This window comes from Camarhynchus parvulus, chromosome Z (assembly GCF_901933205.1).
Source record: "Camarhynchus parvulus chromosome Z, STF_HiC, whole genome shotgun sequence".
In the NCBI taxonomy this organism is placed as follows: Eukaryota; Metazoa; Chordata; class Aves; order Passeriformes; family Thraupidae; genus Camarhynchus; species Camarhynchus parvulus.
Genome location: NC_044601.1, coordinates 37,323,067 through 37,349,602, shown reverse-complemented (window position 1 = coordinate 37,349,602; position 26,536 = coordinate 37,323,067). Strand labels below are relative to the sequence as shown.

General features: G+C 38.5%; 1 protein-coding gene across 8 annotated transcripts in view; it reads right to left on the bottom strand.

Moving 5' to 3' along the window:
* Positions 1–26,536, bottom strand: part of AGTPBP1 (ATP/GTP binding protein 1) — a 72,064-nt gene that overhangs the window by 43,506 nt on the left and 2,022 nt on the right. For 5 of the 8 annotated variants that reach the window (XR_004061486.1, XM_030968271.1, XM_030968272.1 and 2 more), the window contains exons 1-8: positions 19,753–19,901; positions 11,148–11,278; positions 10,039–10,109; positions 2,713–2,843; positions 2,128–2,195; positions 1,645–1,708; positions 1,139–1,285; positions 749–880 (exon numbers count right to left, since the gene is read on the bottom strand). Coding sequence is in view for 7 of the 8 variants with exons in the window: in XM_030968271.1 (XP_030824131.1) it covers positions 749–880; positions 1,139–1,285; positions 1,645–1,708; positions 2,128–2,195; positions 2,713–2,843; positions 10,039–10,070 (574 nt within the window). In the remaining variant the exon portion in view is untranslated. Of the gene's footprint in view, positions 1–748; positions 881–1,138; positions 1,286–1,644; positions 1,709–2,127; positions 2,196–2,712; positions 2,844–10,038; positions 10,128–11,147; positions 11,279–19,752; positions 19,902–20,010; positions 20,140–26,536 lie in introns of those variants that run through there. The other 3 variants (XM_030968267.1, XM_030968270.1, XM_030968269.1) reach the window with 3 other exon arrangements.

Genomic DNA, 26,536 nt, shown 5'->3' with positions numbered 1-26,536 from the left:
TCCATGTTTTGAAAATACTAAGGCTTTATGAATTATTGCTGCTCATGCGAATGACCTGATTTGATAATCTTACAGATTATTAAATCAGTTCTCTGTGGGGGAACATGGCCATGTTTTAAATTTCTTGCACATAAATAAAAAGATTAACAACCATTTCAAGCTTAAATGAAAAAAATTAAGAGCATCTAACTGACAGTAGAGATACAGAAAGAACCTCACTATTTTCATCAATTTCCTACAGCCTGCCAAAACAACTAGGCTCTTGTGGAAGAATATTAGTCCAATAGTGGAGAGTGAAGCTCTTGAACAAAAGGAGTAAGAAAAGGTTAAATTAAGAAATAATTAGGTTAAATTGAAATATTTTCTGTGTTAACCAAGTTTTAAATTGGTAATAAAGAAATAAATATAACATCAGAAATAAAAAACATGAGAATGAATAATAAAGAGAGTAATTATTTATCTCTAAGTGCTTCTGCCAGCAAACTGTTAGCATTTCTGGTTTAGAGCTTTAAACATCAGCATTTATGCAAATTAGATGGCTCAAAATTCCACACACCCAATAGCACTGATCAAAAAAATATTTCTTTCTAGAATTTAAGCATTTTGAGGATATAAGGAGAAAATTCTCAGAAAAAAAAATAGTTTAAATAACAAACATTAAACAAGCACTCAGAGTTGATATTTTAACCTTATCTAGATAAAAAGCTTTATTCATATAGGAATGAAAATAACTTTCTGCAATACTTACAGTTGGTTGAATAAACTCTTAATACTTGAAGACATGGCAATACTAGCCTGTAGTTCTGCAAATTATGCTTCACTAAATTCAATGATATGTTTAGGACACCATTTATTCTTGCTTTCACTCCAATCTTCTTGTCTGACATCAGAGAAATACAAGACCAATCACACTGATTTTGAAATTGTTAAAAAAAATAGAAGTTAAATTACTGAACTCTTTCTACCGATGTCAACTCTGCTTATCTACTTTCCACCATTCTTTCCTCCCCTCTGATTTACTTCACTTTAATTTTTTTCTTCTCTACCAGTTCTGAGTATGTGGATGCTTACACAATTACAGAAAAAAAAAATATTAGGTTTCAATTATAAAACTGTAATTATTAAGCCATAATATCACCTTTTGGACCAATTTTTGCAAGGAGAGTATGAAGAAGCACCATTAGTTCTTCATTTGGTGGAAAGTCTTTGCTGGCAGTCAAAAGCAGCTGTAACAAGATCTGTGTCCCTCCTTTGGTGACTAAGACACTTGCTCTCCGACCACCACCTAGAAATTAAAACTGAACTGATGCATCTAAAGCCAAAGAACAATTAAATATCTAAGATACAGATATAATGAAGTTAGTCTTTAGAACAGCAGTATTTTTTTTATATATGACTGCACTATGCAAGAACATGCTAGACTTACAGCAACAAACTATTGTGTAGGATTATTTGAAAAGTAACTTCAGTCTTTACATTCTTTTAATTCTGCATATGCTTCAGCAATCAACAACAAAAACCAAAATAATAATACTTTATGAAAAAACCCAACAGCAATAAAAAGTAACCAGAGAAAAAAAACAAAAGCTATCTGAAAAAGCAAGCATAAATATAATCATATATTAGTCCTTAATGAAAACTTACCAACTGAGACTATCTCAATGAGAATATTCAATATATTTAGAATAGTTTGCGGATCTCTTGTATTCTGCAATAAAAAAAAGATCCATGTTTAGCATGCAGTCTAATAATGGTTTGGATACTTAAAGATAGGAGGAATTGCCAGCACAAAATTAAATAGAACTTTGGATGTACCCACGTAGCAACCGTCCCACTATGCAGCCCAAATTAACCACAAAACCAATTAAAACACACTTCGTAATGTGATACATCAATTAGAACTGATAGGTGACAAGCAATTTCTTAAAATATCTAAATATAAGAGAGAGAAAGTCACAAGTCGGTTACTTAAAGGCAATATCTATTCATAACAAACCAACACAAGTTTGAAGACTCCATAGGATAACAACATATTTCATAACACAAATATAAGAAATACATACATTTCATGATGATAAAATGCAAAACTGCTATGAACGCATAACCAAAAAAATGAAAACATTTTACCTCTAGGGTTGACAGAATAATTTCTATTCCAGTGGAGCCCTTAGAAGTCATCTCCTTCCTGGTTTTTTCTGTCAGAGAAAAAGACCAATACTGGCTTGTAGTAAAAAATATATGTTATCATCTACAAATTGACAAGAATCTTTACACTGCAAATAATAAAACTTATTAAAAAATGCATATATGTATCTACTAAGAACTAAGTAAAAGACTTAATCAATTTTAAAACTAATTTTTGTTTTCAATTGTTCAACAATCTTGTGATGGCCTAGTAAAAAAGTGAAGAAAAACATTAGTAAGAAAGCTGCCTTCCAGATACTTCTACTCTTTACACATATATAACACACAGACATATATACATATGAAGCAAATTATTACTTAAATTACAGCTATTTGACAACACAAAATGGACTCGGCACTACCAATACTATAGTAGATATATTAAACATGATCTTAAACAGACGTTTTCAACAATCAGTGACAAAAGCAGATGTATAATCAAGTTCACTAAGTCAAAACTTAACTCCAGCAAGGGAGATACAAGAAGCAAAAGAGAAACTACTAAAACCACAGAGCTTAGATAATTACCTTGACTCTGGACCAGATGAAGGATCTTGGAGGTAACATGTCTGGCACTGTCTGATTCTCCTAACACAGAGTCTGAATTTATCTTCTCCAGCTGTGACAGCAGGGATATAGTCCGAGAATTGGCTGAAACACTACAAAAAATATATGATTTTTCCATCTAAATCAGAGAAAAAAGCTCCTAACAACAGAAACTTGATGCTAGAGTAAAGGCTGTGGCTGATTCACTTCCATATTTTATCTGGATTGGAAAACAGTCTTGATTCTCAATTCTGGCAAATTTACAGATTTTGCAAAGCCTGCACTGTAACAGACTAATTTTATGTAACAGCATCTCCAAGAGAAACTGTGAACAGGGAAATCAATTGCAGCAAGAAAAATGCAGCTATAGGTACAAATGTTCTTCATCTATGCCATCTAGAGTGACTTATATTTAGTAATTTATGTTAAGTGACAGGATATCCTATCAAACCTGCCATTCAAGGAAAACTGGCTACAAACAGACCAAAAGACAGCTTGTCTCACAGGATGGCATTTCAGAACAGGAAGAAAATAATCTCATTTGTGAAGTAAGCAAATTAGCACACACCAGCTGAATAACAAGAATACCGTTTTGAAGAAAAAAAACTTAGGAAGGTTTCTAAAATTATCATCCAAGTTTGGGTTAATTTTGACTACAAGGGCATTTTGGCCTGCTATTGTGGGTTTATGCTGGCCATAAGCCAGGCATCCAGCAAAGCCACTTACTCCCCTCTGCAGCTGAAGAGAGAAAATTTCATGAAGGGTCATGGGTTGAGATAAGAACTGGGAGAGATCACTCACCAAATACCATCAGGGGCAAAACAGGCTCAACTTAGAGAAATGAAGTGAATTTATTATTGACAAAATCAGAGCAGGGTAATAAGAAAGTAAAATAACCCCTTAAAAACATCTTCCTGCTACCTCTCCTTCCTTCCAGCTCTGCTCCTACCCCAGCAGCACAGGGAGACAGGGAATGGGGGTTATGGCCAGTTCATCACCCAAGGTTTCTCCCACTGCTCAGGAAGAGGAGTCATTCCCCTGCTGCACCACGGGGTCCCTCCCACAGGAGACAGCTCTTCATGAACTTCTCCAACATGGGTCCATCTCATGAGCAGCAGCTCTTGGTGACCTGCTGCAATGTGAGTCCCTCCCATGGACACCCAGTCCTCCAAAACTGCTGCAGCCTGGGTCACTCTTCTACAGGGTACAAGTCCTTCAAGGACAAGCTGCTCCAGCATGGGGCCTCCCTTGGGTTCACAGACTCCTTTGTGCATCCACCTGCTCCAGTGTGGGTCTCCTTCACCAGCTGCAGGTGGATCTCTGCATCCCCATGGACCTCCATGGGCTGTAGGGCACATTTGCCTCACCATGGTTTGCACCAGGGGCTGCAGCAGAACCACAGCTCTGGTGCCTGGAGCACCTCCTCCTCCTCCTCCTCTTCCTCCTTCTCCACTGACCCTGGCGTCTGCCAAGTCATTCCTGTCACATGTTCTCACCCTACTCTTCTCTGACAGCAACTACATGTGTGCAATATCTTTTTTCCTTTCATCTTAAATCTGTTATCACAGCAGCGTTATCACCGTTTCTGACTGGCCTAGCCTTGGCCAGCAGCACATTTGTATTGGAGCCACCAGGGATTGGCTCTGCTGGACATGGAGGAAACTTCCAGCAGCTTCTCACAGAAGCCATCTCTGTAGCCTCCCCCCTGCTATCAAAACCAGCAAACCCAATAGTCCTGACAACAAAAAATTGCCTTGAAAATGTATTTTAGTGTAAGACACCCCTTCAGTCTAGCCATTTATATAGATAAGTAGAAAGGAAGAACTGCTCTAAGTGTTTATTCTAAACAGAGTCAGTATAGAAACTGTTTTATTTGTTCTATACTTTTAGATCATAAAATTAATTCAGAATAGTTTTGAGATTCACATTCCTACATGATAGTAATTTTTAAACAGATGTTTAACATTTCAATTGTAGTCATGTAATTAACTACAGAAAACTATGACTTCCATGCATTAACTACCTTGGCTATTCATTCACAACATTAGTGTCCCCAAATAATCAACAATAATTCATTTTACACACACATTGCTTTATCTACAATAAAATTAAAGTCTATGATACTAGCTTTATGAATAGTCAGTCAGTTTTGTTTATACAATGAGGAATTATTACTCCTTGATTTATATTTTACATCTGTGTAAAGGTTTCACGCTTACAGTTAACTCTACTAAAATTTTAAAATTATGGGAAAAAGTTAGTTGAAAGCAAAAGTTATACTGCCATGAAGACAAATTGGTGTGAGAGCTGCACAGGAAACTGCTTCCACCACTCTCACTGTTCCACATAGACATTTAAATGAGAAGCATAGCCAAAAATCAATTTCAGATTACAGATTGTACTTACAAGCTAGTAAGAACAAGAATAAGAAATGGTTATATTAATTATAGCTCTTAAATAGGAATCATTTATATTGTGAAGTAAGCCTATCACCTTCTCAGGTATTTGATAGACTTTTTTAATATAATTATTAAAAATTTTAATTATCAAAATTTAATTATTTTTAAATCTAAATAAAATCTGTCTTGGGTGCTGAAACATTAATTCCCTTGTGTAAGTGAAGCATAATCACTCCAATCCTTTCTCACCATCTAACACCATGCTGAATAGCATAAAGCCATTATTTGCATAAGCTTTGTTTTGCTTATCTCTGCTTCTCTCTTTATCTGCTGAACTTGAAATGCTCCAAAATTGACAAAAGATTGTAATGAAATCCACAAGCTCTGTTGCTCCAATACACAAACTGACCAAATTATATAGGATGCTATATTCACCAGCTCTACAAGCAAAAGAAGTAAGAGTCCAGCCAATCCACATGTAAGACAATGTGTAAGAGAACTGCTGCTTCAACTGGTGTGTGTGCACATCACTTCCATTGTGGTACACCATTGGTCCCACAACAAAATTAATGTCGTTTGAAAGATGAAAAAAGTCCAAGAAAGCAAAGCTGATGCTCAGGAATAATAAGTAATAATAATAATAACAACAACATAAAAAGTCTTTGCAAAGATAGAATTCACCTATAGGTATTAAAATGGCAGAGAAAACCTGATTTTTGACTGCTGCAGCCTGGAAAATTCAAGCAACACTGACATATGGAAGCAATTTACCATGTACAAGAAGCTGGCATCTAACACAATTCCTTCATAGTAAATAAAAGCTTTAAAAGGTTTAGGTAGGGTAAATAATTCTCAGTACTGGGCAGTATAACAACTTAAGTTCTAAGATTTAGAGTTTTAATCTCCTCCTGGGGACAGAGTTTCTACCAACAGTAATAACTGCTTATTACAGCAGAGATATCTTTAAAATGGTTTTAGGCTATTCATCATGTATAAAGTCTTCCAACATAAATACAGCTATCTGCATTTCATGTCTTCAGCATACACAATAAAGCATTCCTAAAAGTTAACACCAACCAACACTGAAATGCAAATAAAGTCTTGATTTCCTCTTAGTTATGGCTGAGTTTTCTTCTTAAAACAAGAATTATACTCTTATTTACCAATATTCTACACTAATCTACATAGTGGTTATAAAACTATTTGACAGTTTTCAATGCCTGCGCAGTACATCAAAAAGACCACAGGACAGGAACTACAGCAGCCAGACAGACATGTAGCAGCAGAGTTGGTAATATTGCTGGGACCACCCATTTAACCTCAGAACAAAATGAAAGCATAAGTTGTAATGAGAGTCTCTCCTATTTGTAATGTAAACACGTACGTTTTGACCAGTGAACCCTCCGGCAGCCAAATCTAGAAGACAGTTCTCCAAAATGGTGAGGCACCATGGAATTCAGTATTTTCAATCCCACAACAAGAAACATTCAGAATGGACTCTGTCCTGTCCAAGGTATGTTTCCTCTCAAGCTGCCAACATTGCAGAACCTCAAATGAATACCCTGAAAACTGTGCCCAGACTTTTGTGGTGACCAGACAGAGACACAGCAGGAGCTAAAGACTCAGGGGGAAGAGCTGAGACCTTCCTGTTCTTGGATTGCGAAGGCATAAAAGCCCAGGGGTTCCTTTGTTGGTGGTTGCTCCTAGGAGGCACCAGTTATGTTACTGCACCATGACTAAATTGGTTTGCAGAATGAGACATTGCTAAGGAAAACCTGCGGTCAAACTGGTACAAATGAAATGCAGACCAGTCTCAAGAATTCTGACTGGAGTATCCAACATGAATTTGAATCATCACCCATCAAACTAGAAGACTAACTATGGTTTCTACTCAGTCAAAAGCCATTGTCAGAAAGAATGGGATGACTCAGACTGACCTGACACACCAACATGCACCTCTCCAGAGCTCAGCACCTGAGCTTGTCACTGATGCTGGAGGGGCACAGAAACAATATGAGACTGGTTTTCCCACAAGGTGAAGAACCCTTCTTGTTATTAGGAGGGTTAGACATTTTTCACCCTGTCCATTCTGAAGCCTTCTCATAAGAGCACTATGTCACTGAGGGTTACATAGAGTCTCTGTTATCTTTAATTCCTAAAAAACTTGACTAAAGAGCACCAAAAGAAACTCCATAGCATCATAAAAACTATTCTCTTCAGATCTGGATCTGAACACCAGAGCTGCTCTTCATGACACATATATGCCAGACCAGTCCCTGATGACCTGCAAAAATGATTCAATAACCAAAGACAATTTCATTCTTTGTATCCCTTCATTTGAAAGGCTTTCTCCCTGAAGTTTAATATTGTCATTTTAGGCACTTCTTACTATAAACGCAACTGTCCTTTATCTGTTCCAGTGGCATACCTCACTAAGCATAGTATCTTGCACATATTTCCATTTCCAAATATTCTTAACCATTTTCTGCATTTTACAAGAGTATTTTGAAATAATTTGGTCCTCCAGTAGTTTTGCAGATCTTTCGAGCTTCAAGTTGTCCATAATTTCAACAACTTCCCTCTCTTACAGATCATTAGTAAAAAAACCAGAATATTTGCCACCATCAGCTGTAACCAGAAAGAGAGAGAGCACATCCAGAAGTAAATTGTGTATTGTAAATTGTCCTTCTGACAATCATCAACTACCACTGATCTTGTATCCAGTCAATGCTCTACCCTGTCCAAAGAGAACCAATAATTATTATTCTCTGATAGATTTACACTTTCTCTAAGCATCTTGAGGTGAAGTTTACCAGGCTTAGTTGATCTGGTACAGTTCATGTCTCCACAGGCAGGAAACTTTTCTTCATTCCACATTCAAATGATACAGTTCAAAATGCCCCCACACCACCACTTTGCCTGCACAAAGGAAGCACCCCTGTCCTTATGTCAACTGTTACCAACACTTAGAACATGACTCTAGCTAACCAGGGAGCTTTGTGGATTTCCTCTTTCTCTGGTCAGGAAAGCCACAAGTAGATAATAAGGAAGCATGCCCAGAAGCAAGGACTTCAGGGCTTCGCACTTGAAAGAGAACAACATCAACAAGGGGTTCACATTTGAAAGAGAATTTCCTCAACAAGAAAACATCTTCTCAAAGAGAGATTCCTCATTACAGGGACACTTCTTTCACTCCCAAAAGATTTAAGCATTTGAACTCTGATAATGAAGAAGTGATAGATTCACAATCCTCCATTACTCACTGTATGCCACTTTCACTACACAAGTGCTAAAACACATCACTGTAGCTTTCTACTTGTCTACCCACAATGAGAAAGATAACTCTAAGCCACAGCTGCTCATAAAAATTCAATTGTCTTAGAATGGCTTTTAGCTATTGACCTTGCAGGAAGCCTTACAAAATGTAATAGTCAAATGAGGGATGTCATAGGTTTCTCAATTACACCTACTTCCCCTGAAACTGCTGTTTGCAGTCAGCCAGCACACAAATGCATAAGGGAGTTCCTTCTTCCCCCACAGTAAGCAGATCTGCATTTTAGCACATTACCATGAGCCTTCAAAACAGGCAGGCCTCTCATGAGTTTGTTCAGATTTTATTCCAACACAAATAATTTCAAACTATGGTTTTGAGGTTTTTTTCCTCCACCACTTCCACAGTTATCAAGTAATGGTTAGAGAGCTGATACTTCTGATTAGTTCATAGCTATGTCTGTACACAGAGTCACCATAACTTATTCATGACTTAGGGAACAACAGTTTTGAACTGCAGGGATGGAAACTTTCATTTTGCCTCTAAGTAAAGAAGAATAAACGGCACTTAAGTAGCAACCCTGCAAACATCTAATATTCTTTGTGATAATATATTTTAAGCATTATAATTTTCAAGAATACTCATTGCTGACAGAGAGCTTGCTTAGCTTATCATAATGCCTAAGGGGCTAGTCTACCACAAGAACAAAACATAAGAGTTTTTCTACCATTTCTTTTGATCTACCCCTCACAAAAACAGGAAAAACCAGCCTGATACAAACCCTAATCCTGTTCCACCCAAAGTCAGCAAAAGTAAGGATGATTCTACATACAAGAATTTGAAGTCAAATTTTAAATAGACCCCAACATACAAACATAATTCACAATAGAGCATGTTCTTCATGAAAATTCACCTCCTCACATAGAAAATAACTAGTACTTCAGAAAACTAAGACTGAAGCCAGAATTCCCAATTTTGCTGACTTCAATTTTTTTTTCAATCTGATTAGATGGTTTGATTTAACAAGGTGGTTCAATCTGTGCTACCTTAAGCACAGAAAGCCTCTAAATAGTTTCCTGATGTTTAACAGCCTTCCAGAGAATCTCACACATTTCTGAAATGCTAGCTAAGACAAGTTCATATGAAAATAATAAACATAGCTTTCCAACCTGACATCTTCTGCATCCCACTTTGGTTCGTCCTAGCTATGTGTTGGATTGCAAGATTGTTGCAGGGTGACATATATCTTATGACAAATTCATGCCTTCTTATACAGTATTATAAATTTCTTTAATTCCTTCAGCAGAAAAAACTTTTTGTTTTACCAAGATGTGCATAAGATTATGAAATTAATTAAATTTTCAATTAAATTTAGTATGTATTATATATTTGAACATGTCTAACATTAACTGAAAATTTATATTTAAGTATTTATTAAATGTGAAGATACTTTGTGTTAATCAGTATTGACTCCCTCCGTGTTTCAGGACACCAACGTGCACATCCCAAATAGAGACCTACAATGTGTATTTTATTTATCTTCTTAGTAAGAAGATAAAGATATTCTAAGATAAAGATTGTTTTTTCATGAATCTCAAATAGCTTGATGTTAAGAGGTGACTGTAGTTTTAAATTTACCTTTTTTCAGATGATGCTTTTGCTTTGTTCATATTGGAAGTATGATTCTTCAAATCACCATCTCTGACAACCTGTAAGATATTAAAAAACTACATATTATTGACATCTTTTGCTCTTTAGAGAAGAAGTGCTGACACCATACTGAATGTCCCTTCATTAGAAATGCTAAATTAATTCACAGTGATTGCATTTCTCCACACTGTCACAAGCTCTTCTCCCTTCACACTATTTGATCCAGCTTTTTAAAATAAATTATTGCTTTTCAAGTATGGAGTATGATTCTGCATTATAATTCAGGCCTACCAAGGTTCAGGAAGTCTGATGACAATAAAATAGAGACTTTTCAGCATCAGTCATTTACTAGACATTATTTTCCTGCCAATGACAGAATTTTATCAAGTAAAGTTTTTGCTGAAGCCAGTAAATACATTTCTCTAACTTACTTGACAATATTATGAGATGCCACAACATGCTGATTCCTGACTCAGATTTTATGTATCTATAGAATAACTAAGGCTAGAGGCACAGTGAGAAACATGGAGTATTTGGTGTTCTTATTTAAGCAAGACCTCAATACATTCCTTGGACAGAAACCATATCATGCCAAGGACTCAATTTTCCTATCCATCTAAGGACATAGTGTCCTCAGGGCACACTGCTTCCTCAAATGGTGCCTCCAAGCAATTAAGGTTGCAGCCTACAGGACCATTAACTGAGCACCAGTACTTCCATCTGAGACATAATATGAATGACAGACAAATACTCCCACTGTGAAAAAAAAATTGTCCTCCAAGAGTTCAGTGGTTAATTTAAAGGTAGAAGACAGAAAAGGGGAAAATGGATGTTCCAAGATATGGGTGCTGCAAATGAGTAAGATAAAGTACTCTTCTCTCGGAAAATGCAGGCAAGGAATTCAGCCAACTACACACATACAGCTGCCCACTGCTCCCTCTCCCCCCATCCCCTTCTCCCCAAAAAATTTGTAAAACCTCTCAAAAATCCTAACTGTTCAGCACATAAAAATAAACAGGTAATTACTGGTAAATTCCACTCCACTGCTAAAAGCCTAAAGCAGATGAAGTATGAAACAGGCTTATTTCCAGACTTACTGAAAGCAGAATCTTTTCCCAGCAGCCAGGAAGAAAATGCTTAACTTTTCACAAGAATTCCAGCTTGACTCAAGTTAACAGGTGTCTTAGCTTTTTCCAAGCACTCTTCAGGTGTACACTATCTTGAAATCCTTTAAACAAAACAAAAAGTTACAAGAGAAGAGCTGTGTCCACCCCATTACTGACAATTTCATGAATTACAAAGTCTGGATTATTCCAATCAGGTTGCAGGTCTTACTGGGTGGAAATCAGACCCTTGGATTCAAGTAACCAAGAGCTGTTTTGCTTCCAGCAAAAGTAGGACCCGCTGTCATGCAGATGATGAACAGTCTGCCGGTGCCAATAGTGTCTATATATTATTGTGTACTCAAGTGCTGTACAAGTGGAGCCAGCTACTGAGCTGAACCATCTTGAACTGCAAGGTCTTAGTTTGTTTGTCTAAATTCACCACAAAGTATGCCAGTAAGCATTAAAGTGCTTACTGATCGTCCAGGTCAAGGGGAGAAGTCAAGTAAAAAAGAAAAAGCACAAGAACAAAACAAAACAAAACAAAAAAAAAATCCCAACAAAACTAACAGCTGAGAAGGAGCAAGGAAAAAATGAAGAGAGAAATGCACACAGCAGCAATCCAGAGAGATGTGGTGGGACATCTATGCATACTAAAGAAAAAAAGAATTCTCTTCAACACTTGACTAGGTAATGCAAAAAAACCCTTCCAAATTAATTTAAAATTTTTAGTATTATCCTTATTTTAAATAAACACTTAATAGAAAGCTAAAGGCAGAAGGTGAATGAATTTAACATATTTTAAACAATGCCACTTGCCCTTCAGTGGTAGCAGAGCAGACGAAAAATTAGCATTAGTTCTGCTCACAAAGGACCAACAACAACTGAATGAAAGCACTTCAATTTGGAGGGAAGCAGGGGAGAGCAAGAAGTGATGACTAAGTAGAACTCCAACCCGATAAATGTTGGATTCTCTGCATTCTCCCTTTGCCTTTCCACCTTGGCTGTGAAATGTTACCTCATTCATCCTATCTAGACAGGGGAAACAGGCAGTCTTCACAAGATCAGAAAGCTGCACTGTAATAATTGCTATAATAATGCTATCAACAGCACAAAAAATTAAACGGCCTGCAAGAAGCTACATGTAATTTTCACATTTTCCTTTCTCCTCAGGAAAACACATATTTGCCTCACACCTAGGTGAATTCTTTGTCACTGAGTCACCTTCTCTGCTGATCCAGATCTTCAATACCCCGAATATTTTATACTCACTGACAAAGTTCATGCAAAAGCAAAGAGGATACCCCCTCCACTATTTACCTTTCATAGGAAATTCTGGCATTTGCCAAAATCTAAAATTGAGAATAACATGGAATCCAATACTCTAACCACAAAACTAAATTGCAAGGACCATCACAAAGCAGTTTTCTTTTTCTCAAAACAATGGCTAAAGAAATGAACTTGCACTGTTCATTCAGACCTCATGCTCAGATGTGTCTATTAGGCATTACTGGGAGTGCCTATAGAGGACTTGTATGAACTCCATCTTCCTGAATACTAAGTTGATATATATACATATACATACATATATGTACTAGAATAACAGCAAGATGCTCAGCCACTCTAAGGCAGCAATAATTCTGGTCAGATGTCATAACAGTATTCAGAGGAGATTTTACTGACACAAGTGCTGGGGGTCCCAATGTAGCAAGGATGTGGACTTGCTGAAGCAAGTCCAGAAGGGGACAACAAAAATGACTGGAGTGATGGAATAATTCTCCTATACAAAGAAAGGCTGAAAGAGTTGGGACTCTTCACCCTGGAGATGAGAGAGCTCTTGGGAGACCTTAGAGCAGCCTTCCAGCACCAAGAGAGAGCCTACCAGGAAGTTGGACAGGGACTTTTTTCAAGGGCATGGAGTGATATGTCAAGAGGCAATACAATTGCTTTTAGCAATACAATTGCTTTTAACTGAAAGGAGGAAGGTTTAGCTTAGACACAAGGAAGAAAAAACACATAGCCACCACTACAACAGTTTAGTGCTGAGCATTTCTGTTGTCATTTTAATAACATCATACTTGAAAGAAATTGTCATAAAATAAACACACAATAATGTCACATCTGAGGCTCAAAATTTTTATTTTAACCTCTACTTTTATGTTAAGCTTTTCTTTCTCATTGAAACTGGCAGAAATACTACCTCTCAAAACCATGGAGAGTTTTCATGCTAAAATCCTGCTATTAAAACTTTCTCTTACAGGAAACAAGGATAATCTCTCTGTTGCTGAAGCTGAAGGACTTTCTCAGTTTACATAAACAGAATTCACATATTCAATTGACCAACACACTTTAATGCAGAACACGCCTGCCCTGGAAAGAAAAATGTGATTTTAATAAAATTTAAAGTACCTTTGCATTTTATTTACTTAAAAACCTCTCACCCCTCAAGAAACCAGCAAGACCAAGCTACCACACACAAGAAAACCACACAAATAATTAAAAAAAAACCCAACCACAAAATCCCAGCAACAACAATTAAAAACCCCACAACCAGAAAACAGACTACTTCAAAGAGCCAGAGACGTCTGAAACTTTCCACGCCTAATACTAGGATCTTCCTGCAAAGTGATTTGTAATTACATTCCAAAAAACACAGTTCTCTCCAAGGGAAACCCGAAAAATCAACACCAAGTATGGATATACAAAGTTTATCAATACTACTGAATCTGTTCTACTTGCACTATATTCTATTAAGTTTTTATTTTCCAGAAACGTCTGTTCTTAATAAATATTATATAGAAATGTATATTTTTTGAATCTGTTAAGCATATATTAAAACATGATATCTTATTATCATAAACCCAGGAGTTGCTAAAACCATATATCAAATTACACTTTTCAAGACAAAAACCAAAATTTAAGTTTTTTTATGTCTGTCTACCACAATAGCTCTGCAAAACCTGTAATATTGTTCATCTATACATATATATTTCCATGTTTTCCTTTGTATCCAAAGCTTGGTGCAACCCAAAATATTTTCAAAGCTAAAGCTCAGACTTTACTTCTTATCATCATTGAGCTTTTGATTTGAAACGTGAAAAAAAGTAACAAGTCTGCAGCAACGAAGTCATTACTTTGATGCTACTTATCAGATAGCGCAAGTAAGTAGCTGAACAAAATATTTGGTAAATGCTACAGTACAAAAAAAAAGGCAAACTAGTACACAAAAAAAGGAAGGAGTACAAAATCTCAGGTGACAGAATAGTGTTAAAATGCAATGCATTAAAAATTAAATAGAAAAACTATAGGTATGAACTGAGAAAACACATAGTTACTTAAAAGGTCACAAATGCTAGGCAGAAGAGAACCTGTATTGAAACCCTGAAGCTGGTTATATTCTGGGGTTCCAAAAGCACTTCTACCTCTCACAGAAGTACATGCGAGCTCCCCCAGTCCAGTGCAGATTAAATCACAAGCAAATGCACTCTTCATATTATCTCATTTCATGTATCCCAAAGTCTCAGAAGCTATTCATGGGTCGAAATATTCTTTTTCAAAGTACTTATAAGTCTGTTTAAACAGAACCATATAAGAAGATTTCTGCATTCTTCGTGCTCTAGGCAATCTTAATTCCAAAATACCACTTGTGTTTACATTTTTAAACATTGAAGTAAATTGTTTGCAAGAACATACCATTTACCTAAGTGAATTCACACTTGTAGGAATATACTCTGTGTTAAAAATTTAGGATTTAGCAATACATAGTAGCAAGAGTCATGGTCTCTGCAGCAACAGCAACCTACCCAAAAAGCTTGTAGAGAGCAGGTAAACACTATGATAACCAGCATTCTAAATAAGGCAAAACCACACAAATAACACAGCATACAGAAATGAGCAGTATGTTACCGAGCCTTACACTAAAGAATTATTCACCAGGACAGCAATATAGTCTTCCTTTGACAGCAGTAAGAAATGGCCGCTGCTATTAACATAGTGGTGCTGTCTCCCTCATCTCATCCTCTTGCACCATAAGGAGGACTGAGCATTTGCAAAAGTCCCAGCAACTGTACCTTAAGTAGCTCCTTCATCTATTTAATCCTTTACTCTTTAATACCTAGCATATTGTTTTCAAGTTCAGTGTCTCAAATGACAACTTACACAACTGTCTTTTTGAAAAAATGGTTAGTTGTGGGTTGTTTTTTGGTTTTTTTTCCCAAGAATGCAGCTTTCTTTTAATGTCATACAAGCTAGCAAAGGTACTGCATGTGAACCATTTCCTTAATAAAAATGTAATACTTAATGTTAGGTAAAAAATCTCATAAGCAATTTGGAGATGGCAGAGTAAAAGCTCAATGCACAGAACAATCCATAAAAGCTGCGGTTACCTATAAACTGTACTAAAAATCTGGGGAAATCCTTCAAGCTTCACAATTAAGTTTCAAGTTGGCAAACACTACATTGCACTCAATCACAATCCAGTAAACAGAATTATATACATAAAGAATGATAACTAATGTGGTACTGAGAATCTGTTTCCTGAAGATGACTATTCCTAGCCCAGTTCCTGAACCTTTACAAGCACTGGAAAACAAAAACAGAGACTCTCCCTGCATGCCGAACCTTACGCTGTATTTCATAGGAATTGAAGTCCTTGTCAATAGCTCTGAGAGAGTCAATTATCAGGACCAACTCTTTTTTTAATTGAACTGTAAAATAGGATGGAATGGCACTGAGAACACACTGAACAGCTATCTCTTCCTAAGATTTAATATATAGCAGTACAAAAGTTTTACTGCCATCAAAGTATTATAATATACCTAAAAGTACCTTAGAAGTGCTTCTTCCATGAGAAAAGGTTTGTTCAAGATAGAAAAACTATTTCTTCCAGATATAATTTTAAGACTTTATGTGAAAATGACAAAAAATAAACCTTTATCTAATGGCTACCCAAGTCCTCTAAGCAGAAAAAAAAAATTAAGTTTTTGGTGGAAGAGAGCCTAACTTGTAAATCTAAAACAAAATGAAAAGGCTATCAACCTTTACTCGTCAAAGAAAAAATACTTCTGAAAATCAGTTACTGCCTTTCCCTTATGCCATTTACTATAAATATTTATAGGAGGGAACAAAAACATCAGCTGATTAGCTTACCCACTGCTGCATTATAGCAAAGTGTCGACTTTTTGATGTGACTAGATAAACTGCAGCATATAATCAGACATTCAAAATGACATACATAAAACTTCACAGACGACTGAAGCACCAAAGTCCTTTACAGCAAGCTGCCAACTATGTCATGCAGCCATTAGCACCAGTCCACTTGACTTCAAAAACAAAGTCTGACAAAAGTAGCCAAAAAAGCTAAGCAAGCAAGAAAAAAAAAGCATTTGCTGGGAAAGGAGCAGAATAAAACACGAGTACTTTATTTCTTGCCTGGAAAGAAGCTCCTAGAAAGTTACCAGCATTGCAGGCATAGGGTTACTTCAAGATATGACAAACTTGCTGTCATCAGAGTCACATAGTATCACGTTCAAAGCTTACGTGATTTAAACTGACAGAAATACTGCAAAAGTCAGCTACTTCTTGCCCAGCCGGCATAACCCTTTTATCAGGTAGAAGGTGAATGGCACAGGGAGGGAGGAGGAAGCAATAAAAATAGCCAGAAGGAAAAGGACAACCACAGCAGAAACTAGGTATTTCCCTACACCAAGAACTGAACAAGAACTGGAAACCTAGGAACTTTTGCCAGCTCTTGGAAAAGATTAATACAGTGGTAAATGTCAGAGATGTTTTCTAGCACCAGTGATTGCTCCTTTGGGTTACACTGCCTTGATGGTTAGGGTCAGTCTGTAAAAAAACCAACTCAAAGATCTAAACTTCCTAGTTTAGAAAGGAATAAAGACTTAATAAAGAAAATAAAGAAAGAAAGGTTTTCTTAATAAAGAAAACCTGCAATCCTGGTTTTAATCCATAAAAAAATTAAAAAAAAAAGGAAAAAATCCATGGCTCCATGTTGCAGATTTATCTACTCAAACACTTTTGATTTATCTACTCAAATCTACCTCAAACCCTTCAAACCTCACTGGTGAGTAGAAACACAATCATAACAACCCATAATACTCCCAGCAACTGTTCTCCCTTTCAAAATCTTGACTTGTACCATTTAGCACATGAATTACACTTGGAACAATTAAAACAGTATTACCTATCTCCAGTATGCAACCCCTGGGCACCCTGTTTCACAGTAATTTTAAGTTTTATAAAGGATATAGTGGAAGTTTTTATGTGCCTTGTAATATACTAAATGTTTTAGGGTGACATTTTCAGGACTGTTGCCTTTGCAGCTGTTGCAAAAGCAAGGCAGGATGTTTGGGTGCTCCCTCCACTCTGCTACTTCCAGTCTTTCTATGGTTACTGCATTTCCAAATGGAAACCACGCCGAATCATCCATGTATCCAGGACACACACTGGAGAGTTCATAATCTTCTTGATGCTTAGCACAGGATATTGGACAGTTAAGCTGCGGATAGCGGCAGGGCCGGAAAACATACCCAGAGATACACTGCTGTTATAAATCTCTGCTAAGCACTCACATAAGCAGCTGCCTTGTTCAGCACTCCCATGCTCACTCTAAGAAACCTTCCCCTCTAAGTTCTTTAGGGAGTTCAATTACTGCAGTTACACTCCAGAGCCAGGGCAACTTGATTAGCACTCAGTGCTTTTGAACATTAGCAATTCATATCACAGGAGCAATCTCCTAAGAGCAAGCAGCTCACAGATACTGGAATTCAAGGAGAGGTTTCAAATAACATACCCAGAGCCAAAAAACAGGTGATCCCCAACTGTGTCTAGCAGAGTATCACCATGAATTTTAAAGACTGCAAAGTTTCTAATCATATGACACACTGCTGACTAGCTGTTGAGTGAAAAGCTGAATGTCTTTCCTAAACTAAAACCTAAATGCAACGTGAAATAGCAAACCCCTTCTGTAAGCTAAAAGGACTTCAGAGCGCCCTTCACCTTTTTATCATTACACGTAGCTTCTTACATGTAATTTCAGGGAAGTTGCTCCTAGCAGCAGTAAGATAACTAATACAAATCTTCTGCCAAGACAACTGAATAATTTTCAAGCTCAATACCCTAATTTTGGAAAATAATCTGTGAAGTTCTTCCACATGAAAACTAAAATATGAGCACTGCCACCTCCAACACCTGAACTGAATGTTAAGCCTGAGATCAAGTATCGCTTCATACAAACATATATCAGGTGTCACTTCACACACCATGACTACTCCTTGGTTTAAGATCATTTCCACCCTTTTTGAAAAAAAATAAAGACAGAATCCTTTTTTTAAATGAAACTTTTTTTAAAAAAAGGTATTTTGCTTAATTTAGACTGGCATAAAAAAAATCACAGTAGTGAACTGAAACATCAGAAACTACCTGTTAAAATTATCTTGACATTAAATAAGAAAGTCTTCAAGAATGGAGATAATTTTTTCACTCCCCAGCCCAAGACATTAAAAGATATTCCAACACAGACTTGCATTTACAACACACAGCATGAGGTATAATTTCCAGAAAAATTCTTTGGTCAAAAGTATAATTTCAATGAAGGATTAACCAAAAGGTGGGGCTATTCCATCAGCAACAGTCACTCAGGATTACACACTGAAAGCTACCTGCAAAACAGAGAAGCCTTTTCATGAAATGTAACCTATAAAGGCAGCGCAGACACGTATTTCTTTAAAGAAACATCATTCATGGGAATACACTCATTGGAGAGCTAATTTCCTAATGCTGGAAAAACTAATACACAAAAAACAACACTCACACCACAAGGCTATCCAGAAGTTTCATGGTGATTTTATACCATACAGGTACAAAGGAATTCACTTTCCACTATACATACTATTGACAGATTATTGCTCTAAGTAACCATAACAGTTTGTCCAGATGAGGATTTCTAAACATCTCACACAAAGCTCGATACCTGAAAGCAGTTTACACTGAAGAAAAACACCACCGCACCCTGATGTGCAACCTATTTCTCAAACTTCTGTCGAGCATTTGAACAGGTACCTAGAAACACTTTCTGTGCTAGATTTCCACCACTGCAAAAAAAAAAAAAAAAAAGAAAAAAAAAAAAAAAAAAAAAGAAAGAAAAAAAAAAGCAGGAAAAGGAAAAAAAGGAAGAAGAAAGAAAAGGAAAAACCAAACCGCAAAGGTTAACAAACTCCTACCCACGGAGCGTTAAGTCAGACAGACGTTGGGCAGGCCAAGTCGCACGGCACGTGAGGCAAATGTTGTTATCCCAACCGCCGTATTTCCCACCCACTGCCCATGCTGCGTTACTCCTCCGGCGGGGCAGCGGGGGCACAGCCGCAGCGCTCGGGAGCCGGCAGGGCCAGGCTCACGGCGGCCCCGGCTGGTGCAGGGCCGCCCGGCGGAGCGGGAGGCGCGCACGGGCCGGCTGCGCACCGCACGGAGCGCGGGGACAAGAGCGTCCCGCGCCCGGCGCGGGGCTCCGTGCCACTGGCGGCTCCCCCCCATGCCGCGGGCAGACCCGACCGCCAGGCCCGGAAACCAGCACCGCTCCTACCGTAGGGCCTGCGACCAACTCCGCGGGCGAGAGCGCGCAGGGCGCGGCTCCCGCAGAGACCCGCCGTGCCCGAGCAGCCCCGCACGCATCCACCGGTGCCCGCAGGGACGCGCCCGGCCGCCGCGCAGAGCCCGACACAGAGGAGCCCCGCCTCGCCCCGCCCCAGTCCCGATCCCAATTCCGGTCTCGGCTGCGGCCCTGCCCCCGCTGCGGCCCGCTCCGCCCTGCCCAAGGCGATGCCCGCTCGCCAGGCTTCACCTTCGCGCCGGCGGCCATTCACCCCGCGGCGCTCAGGCGGGGGCGCCGGGCGGCGGCGGCTCCGCGCTGCGCCCCCGCCGTGCTCATGCGGCGGCGGAGGCAGGACCTGCCCGCACCGCAGCGCGTCACCGGCCCCGCCGCGCCCCGCCCGCGCGCAAGCGCCGCCGCGGGCAGCGCCGTGCCCGGCCCGGCCGGACCGCACGGGTGGAGCAGCACCGCGCGAGTATGCGGTGTGAATCTCCCTGGCTGGCCGTCCCCGCACCAGCCACCCGCCCCTGAACTGTCCTTACTTCTGTGAGATACCTCTCTAATGGGAGGCGGGGTAGCAAGAGCATAGAAGCAGGCTTTTCTCGGTGGTTCGGAAGCAGTACGAAAAGAGGCAATGGGCACAAACTGATGCGCAGCAAGTTCCACCTTGAACACGAGGAAGAACTTCTTTGCTGTGCGGGTGACCAAGCAGTGGCACAGATTGTCCAGAGAGATTGTGGAGTCTCCCTCACTGGAGGTACTTAAGAACCCTCTGGACACCATCCTGTGACGTGTGGTCTAGGATGACCCTGCTTGAGCAGGGAGGTTGGACCAGATAACCCACAGAATCTGGTCCAACCTGACCGATTCTGTAATTCTGCAATACCTTCGTGGGGCGTTCCCCCAGACAAACCTTTATACGCAGTTTGTTGTGGCAGGTAAGTACCTGAACCCAAAGAATGCTACTGCCCAGGGCACTGAGGTACCACAGAAGCAAGTAAGAAAATTCATAGTGATTCATTAGTCAAGGACTTTGTATGCCTCCTCACACGCCCCCTTCCCCTGAAAATCTTTGGAAAAGTAATACCTCATATGCTTCACAAAACATTTTATGGCAAATTAACCTCCATGTGCCTAGCACCTGGTTTTGAACCATGCATTAGTATTGCTGATGACTTCTAGAATAGGGGTAATTTAATCTCTCTAACACTTGTTAAACTGGAACAACCAGGTATTTCCTTTCTCATTAAGTTCCTCAAATGAAGAAACTACTAAGAATCTGTGGCCAAATCTTTATACTGAGTTTACAGATATGACATGGGAAAAGAAACCCTTTAATAAAAGGCTGGCGAGCTAAAATCAAGTTCAAATCCCACTTACACCCTTTATAAAGACACAATCCCTACTAGAACGAAGCAAAGTTAATTTCCCAATAACATTGTGTATCCACGGAGTTACCCATTCTAATTCTTGTTCAGTAAAAAGCAGATTCTGGATCCTTTACATTTATACTTTTACTCATCTTCCCTCTCAAAGTACAGATACCTGGCTACAGCTCTTGCAATTCCTGTCCTACACACAACATTCAATCTACTCACAAAGAAAAAAGCAAAGATATCCACGACTTTTCTACTGTCTAGGAGGTAGCTGTGCATTTTGCGTGACAGTTTGCAACTCTTCCATAGGGCTGATTCACTTGAAGGGTGGTTTATAGTTACTGTTTGTTAGTCCTTTAACTTGGATTACAATGTTAGAAAGGTGAATTCTCTTATCATCCATGCAATGGTACACAGATGATCTGCACAGCACACATACACATCCATAACTTATGGACACAGAACAAAGCTGCTTTACTGGCAAGGCAGCAGACACCAATGCAAGTGAGGAGCAGTGAACTAATTTTGTTGAGGTATGACAGATGGGAGATCCTGGTCCTCCTACCTCCTATTTATGCATAACTGCTTATATACATTTTAAGTCCTCATCCCACCATATTAACAAAAATGGATATCAGATGTCCATTTATTCAGTTATTCACATGGTATTTCTCCAGCAAATAATTCAACATTAATTACACTTCCTAGAACTTGTAAACCCATGGGCTATAATCACAAAACATACATGTATTGGAAAGGACCTTTCTCCCTCTCTTACAAGCTTCTCCAGTTATCTAGCATGAAAGAAAATAGGAGGTCATCAGAATGCAGAACTTTGCCAGTTCACTGGCAAGGGGTAGGAACAGTGTCACTTGCTCCCTATCACTGGTCACACTGGGAAATGGGTAAGAGAATACGTAATGCAGAATTCAGTACAGCTACAAGTTGTCTATGAATTCTATTAATGGAATAATTTTAAATGCATAGCTCTGTCTAAAGCAAAGCAGAAGACATGGAAGTACTTGAGTATGACTCAGGCAAAGACAAAAATAGTATCAGGCAGGCTCTGGCAAGTAAAGAACAAATAAAGGGGGTGTAGATAAAAATCTCTCAAATGTTTTGAAGTTGAAGTCAGAGTCAGCTTATTTAAGTTAGTTATGAAAATAATGTTTTGAAACAGCTCTGTATGTGTTCTGGCACATGACAAAAATAAATCAGTTAAAAATATGAGAATTTTCTACCGAAAAGAGAAGACCCAGCAGTAGCTCCATTAATTTAAGGCTGGCAAAAAAGTGTGATCTCGTGTAAGAAAAAATGAATGATAGTAATAGGCCTAATTAAAATACTTCTATCAGTTACTGAAATCTATTAACTTTTTTCACTCAATGTAAACAAAAAATGCAGAACATAATTGAATGTAAGTGCTGCATTTATCTTCATTATTTCCCCCAAAAGACTGTTCTATGCAGAACTCCTATTTTTACTAGGTAAACATTTGTTTATGGAAATTAAAGGTCACTGAATGATTGAATCTAAAATTGGGGTTTTTTTGGCAGGTAAACTGGTTCCAAGTTTAGAATTTATTTCTAAGGACAATAACTTTACTTTTAGAAAACCTGACTCTGGTGTACAAATGGAGTAGCAGGCCATTGCTGATCTTATTTGCATAACAATTCTCACCAATTCAGATGCATTTTACTTATACATCAGAAGTATACAGAAGTACAGAAGAAGAGACAGCAGAAATATGCCCTAGCTTTATTTGTTTTCAAACGCAATACTGTGTGCAAAAGTGAATTGTTTATCCATTGAATTTTTTATAAAAAGTTAATATAATGATTCTTCTTTTGGTTTCACAAAATTTTTAACACTTCAAGTAGAATCTTTAACAAACATACAAAACCATTCCAAATGATCTACATTTAAATTAACCAGAGCAAATAATAAATTTGAAAATAAGGTTATTGCAAATTATAGAGCCATCAAGTAAAAGCTTGATGGGAAGCCAGGCATGCATCTCTGAAAATTGCAGCAACAGTAATACTGGATTGTGGAGCAGAATGGATTCCACCAAAATTAAGTCTCTAGGTTTGACCAAGTGACCCACCTAGCAGATTAGAGAAAGGCTGTGGATGTCGTCTACCTAAACTTCAGTAAAGCCTTTGATACTCTCTCTCCCACAGCTTCTTCCTGGAAAAATTGGCTGCTTGTGACTTAGACAGGTGTAGTTTGCTGGGTTAAAAACTGGATGGATGGCTGGGCTGAGGGTGTTGGTGAATGGAGTTATCTGGCTGTCAGTCAGTCACCACTGCAGTCTGCTAGGGCTCACTGCTGGGGCTGGTCCTGTTCAATGGCAATTAATCAATTATTAATGTTAATTAATTATATAAATTATTAATGTTAATTAATAAATTATTCGGAGTCCCACCTCAATTTGCAGATGACACTAAGTTGGGTGGGAGTGTTGATCTGCTGGAGGGCAGGAAGGCTCTGCAGAGGGACCTGGACAGGCTGGATTGGTGAGCTGAGGTCAGTGGCATAAGCTTCAATAAGGTCAGGCCCTGAGTCCTGCCCTTGGGTCACAACAACATTCCCTGCTACAGGCTTGTGGCAGAAAAACTGGAAAGCTGCTCAGCCAAAAAAGACCTAGGGGTCAACAGCAGATCCTGACCTGGGACATTGAGGGGTGCGGAGTGTGTCCAGAGAAGGGCAATGGAGCTGATGAAGGGTCTGGAGCACAGGTCCTGTGAGGACAGCTGAGGGAGCTGGAAGTGTTTAGCCTGGAGAAAAAGGAGAAAAGGCTGTTCAGGAGTGACCTTATCCCTCTCTTAAAACTACCGAGAGTGTAGCAGGCAAGGGTCAGCCTCTTCTCCCAGGCAATTAGCACCTGGAGAACAACAGTTAGCCTCAAAATGGGCTAGGGAAGGTTCAGGTTGGACAGGAGAAAGAATTTTGTCATTGAAAGAGTGATTAAGCATTGAAACAAGCTAACCAGGGAGGTGGTGGTGTCACCATCCCAGGAAATGTTCAATAAAAGACTAGACATGCAATCTGGGGCTATGGTTTAGTTGACATGGTGGTGATTAGTCAAAGGTTGGATTACAGGTCTTTTTCAATTTTAATAATTTTATTATTTGTAGGAAATTCAGTCTTAGGAATATACCTTTTAATGGGGCAATCCACGGACTTAGAGAAGGTAACAAATATATACTAATCTACACACTGTGTGGAAAGGGAAGGACATCAGAAGTGTCAAAAACTAAAAAAAGAAGTTTATAAGTTTACATAAACCATGTTGTGTTCATTTAGTATTGTTGGCAAGGCAATACAAGCAACAAACTGAGTCACGGATTACTGACATTTATGCGGAAACATAAGTTTTCAGACAAAGATAGGCTCTCCAGTCCTGCATTTTTACAGGCTACTAAAAAAGTATCTACTACTAAGTATATTGTACAGCGTGACTTCCAGAATCAGACCATACAACTCAAATAATCACACAAAAAAAAATTAAAATATAATGGTTAGCCCCTCTGGAAGCTGGAAAGGGTTGTAAAGCATTAAACAAACTGCCCAAGAAAGTGGTGGAGTCTCCCCCTCTGCAAGTGTTCAAAAAAGTTTGTGGATATGGCACTTGAGGAGGTGGTGTAATGGTGAACATGGTGGTGGTGCTGACTTGGTAGCTGGACTTGAAGGACTTTTCCAACCTTAAAAATTCTCTGATTCGATGATAAGAGCAAAGAGAATAAGAAAAAGCTCTTCAAAATAACTTAGCGGGTAGCAACATATAAGCATCTCTGGATCATATCCTGTTCCCTGTAATTATCAACTAGATAATTATTGTTTCCTATTAAAACTTAACCTCTACTAGTTAAATCTGCCTTGCCTGTTGCTATACATCTTTTACTCAACAGATCCAGCCAGTTGCAGACAATGAAGCTATCAACTCTCCATCACTCTTAAAAACAATCACTCCTTCATTTGGAAGCCAACACTTGCCTACATGCACATTGGAGAATTTGGTTTTGACTCTTTATCTCTAATGTATCATATCAGTTAGAACACTTTTTTGAGATGATCTCTTGTGCTCTGTTATGCATGTTTTCAGAGCATAAAAAAGCATTTTTCAGACGTTCAACTTCACATCTGTGCTTCATTCAGCTATTTTAGCCCTTCTAATACTACAAATGCAATAACACATCAATATTCTTCACAGAGAATTCAGAATGTATAGATTTGGTGGATATTTTCATCTAAGTTTCTGGGGACTGGGGGTGGGAAGGAGTGGGCACTCTTTCAGAGCATGAAGAGGACAAGTTTCTAAAGTGATGCACTGTTTCACAGGTTCATACCAAGTCGGCCCCTTTTTTCCATATGCCTACTGACAATCACATTTAATTTATACATGCAGAATGTTAACATAATCCCCCCTCCATGACCCAACCAACACCAAGAGTGAATCTCATCTGTTTCAGTCTATCAAGAACCTCCATACTCACAGTGTAAAAAAAAATTAAATGTGTATAATTTTCAGCCTACCTGAAGGTCACCTTCTTTCTATTTATGAAGGTATTTGCATACTTTCAGATTTCTCACTTTCACTTTCTCCCTGCGCCAATTACTTCCATTAAGAAGGACATCTAAAGCAATGGTAAGTTCACAAAAAATCAGCAGTACTTTAAGCAAGGTAAAAGGTAAAGAATAATCTTAAGAAACAAGTATGAGATACCTCCTTCTTGGGACAAGGCTATAAAGATATCCTGCAGCAGATGACCATTTCCACAATGGACTAAAGACACCTGTTGAGGGAGAGGACAGATCTCTGCTATTAAGAAAATGATAAACAACTGTAATTTTGTACAAACAGGTCAATAAGAAATTCTACACACTTCAAATTCTTTAGAGCAAACAACACAGATTTATCTCTTAAATCTGATTTTCATTTCACACAGTACTTGAAAGACTGGAAATCCTTTTTGCTTATGCCAGTCAAAATTTCTTTTACAGGATTTTTTTTAAGCCAAATAGTAGAGGACAAGTTTGCTCACTTCTTCTCTTAAGTATCCCTAAAAAATTCATAATGCTTTAGTATGAGTTTTTGTAGTGTAAAAATAGACACTCTGTGTTACAAACTCATACAAAATACATCAGTACTTTCAAAATTAATGTAACATCATTTCGGAAAGACAAAAATAGCAGTCAGTCAAATGACTGCACCCTAAACTGTCACATGGTTAGCTAAGTTTTCTTAAACAAAGCAGCCAATTTAAGTCAAGTATATGATGACATGTTCTAACTGTATTACAGGAACAGAGGTACTCCATAATTAATATTGAAGCAAGTTCCTCACAATCCTTGACCTACTTCCACTTCACCAAGACAGAAGCACAAAACATGCGTTG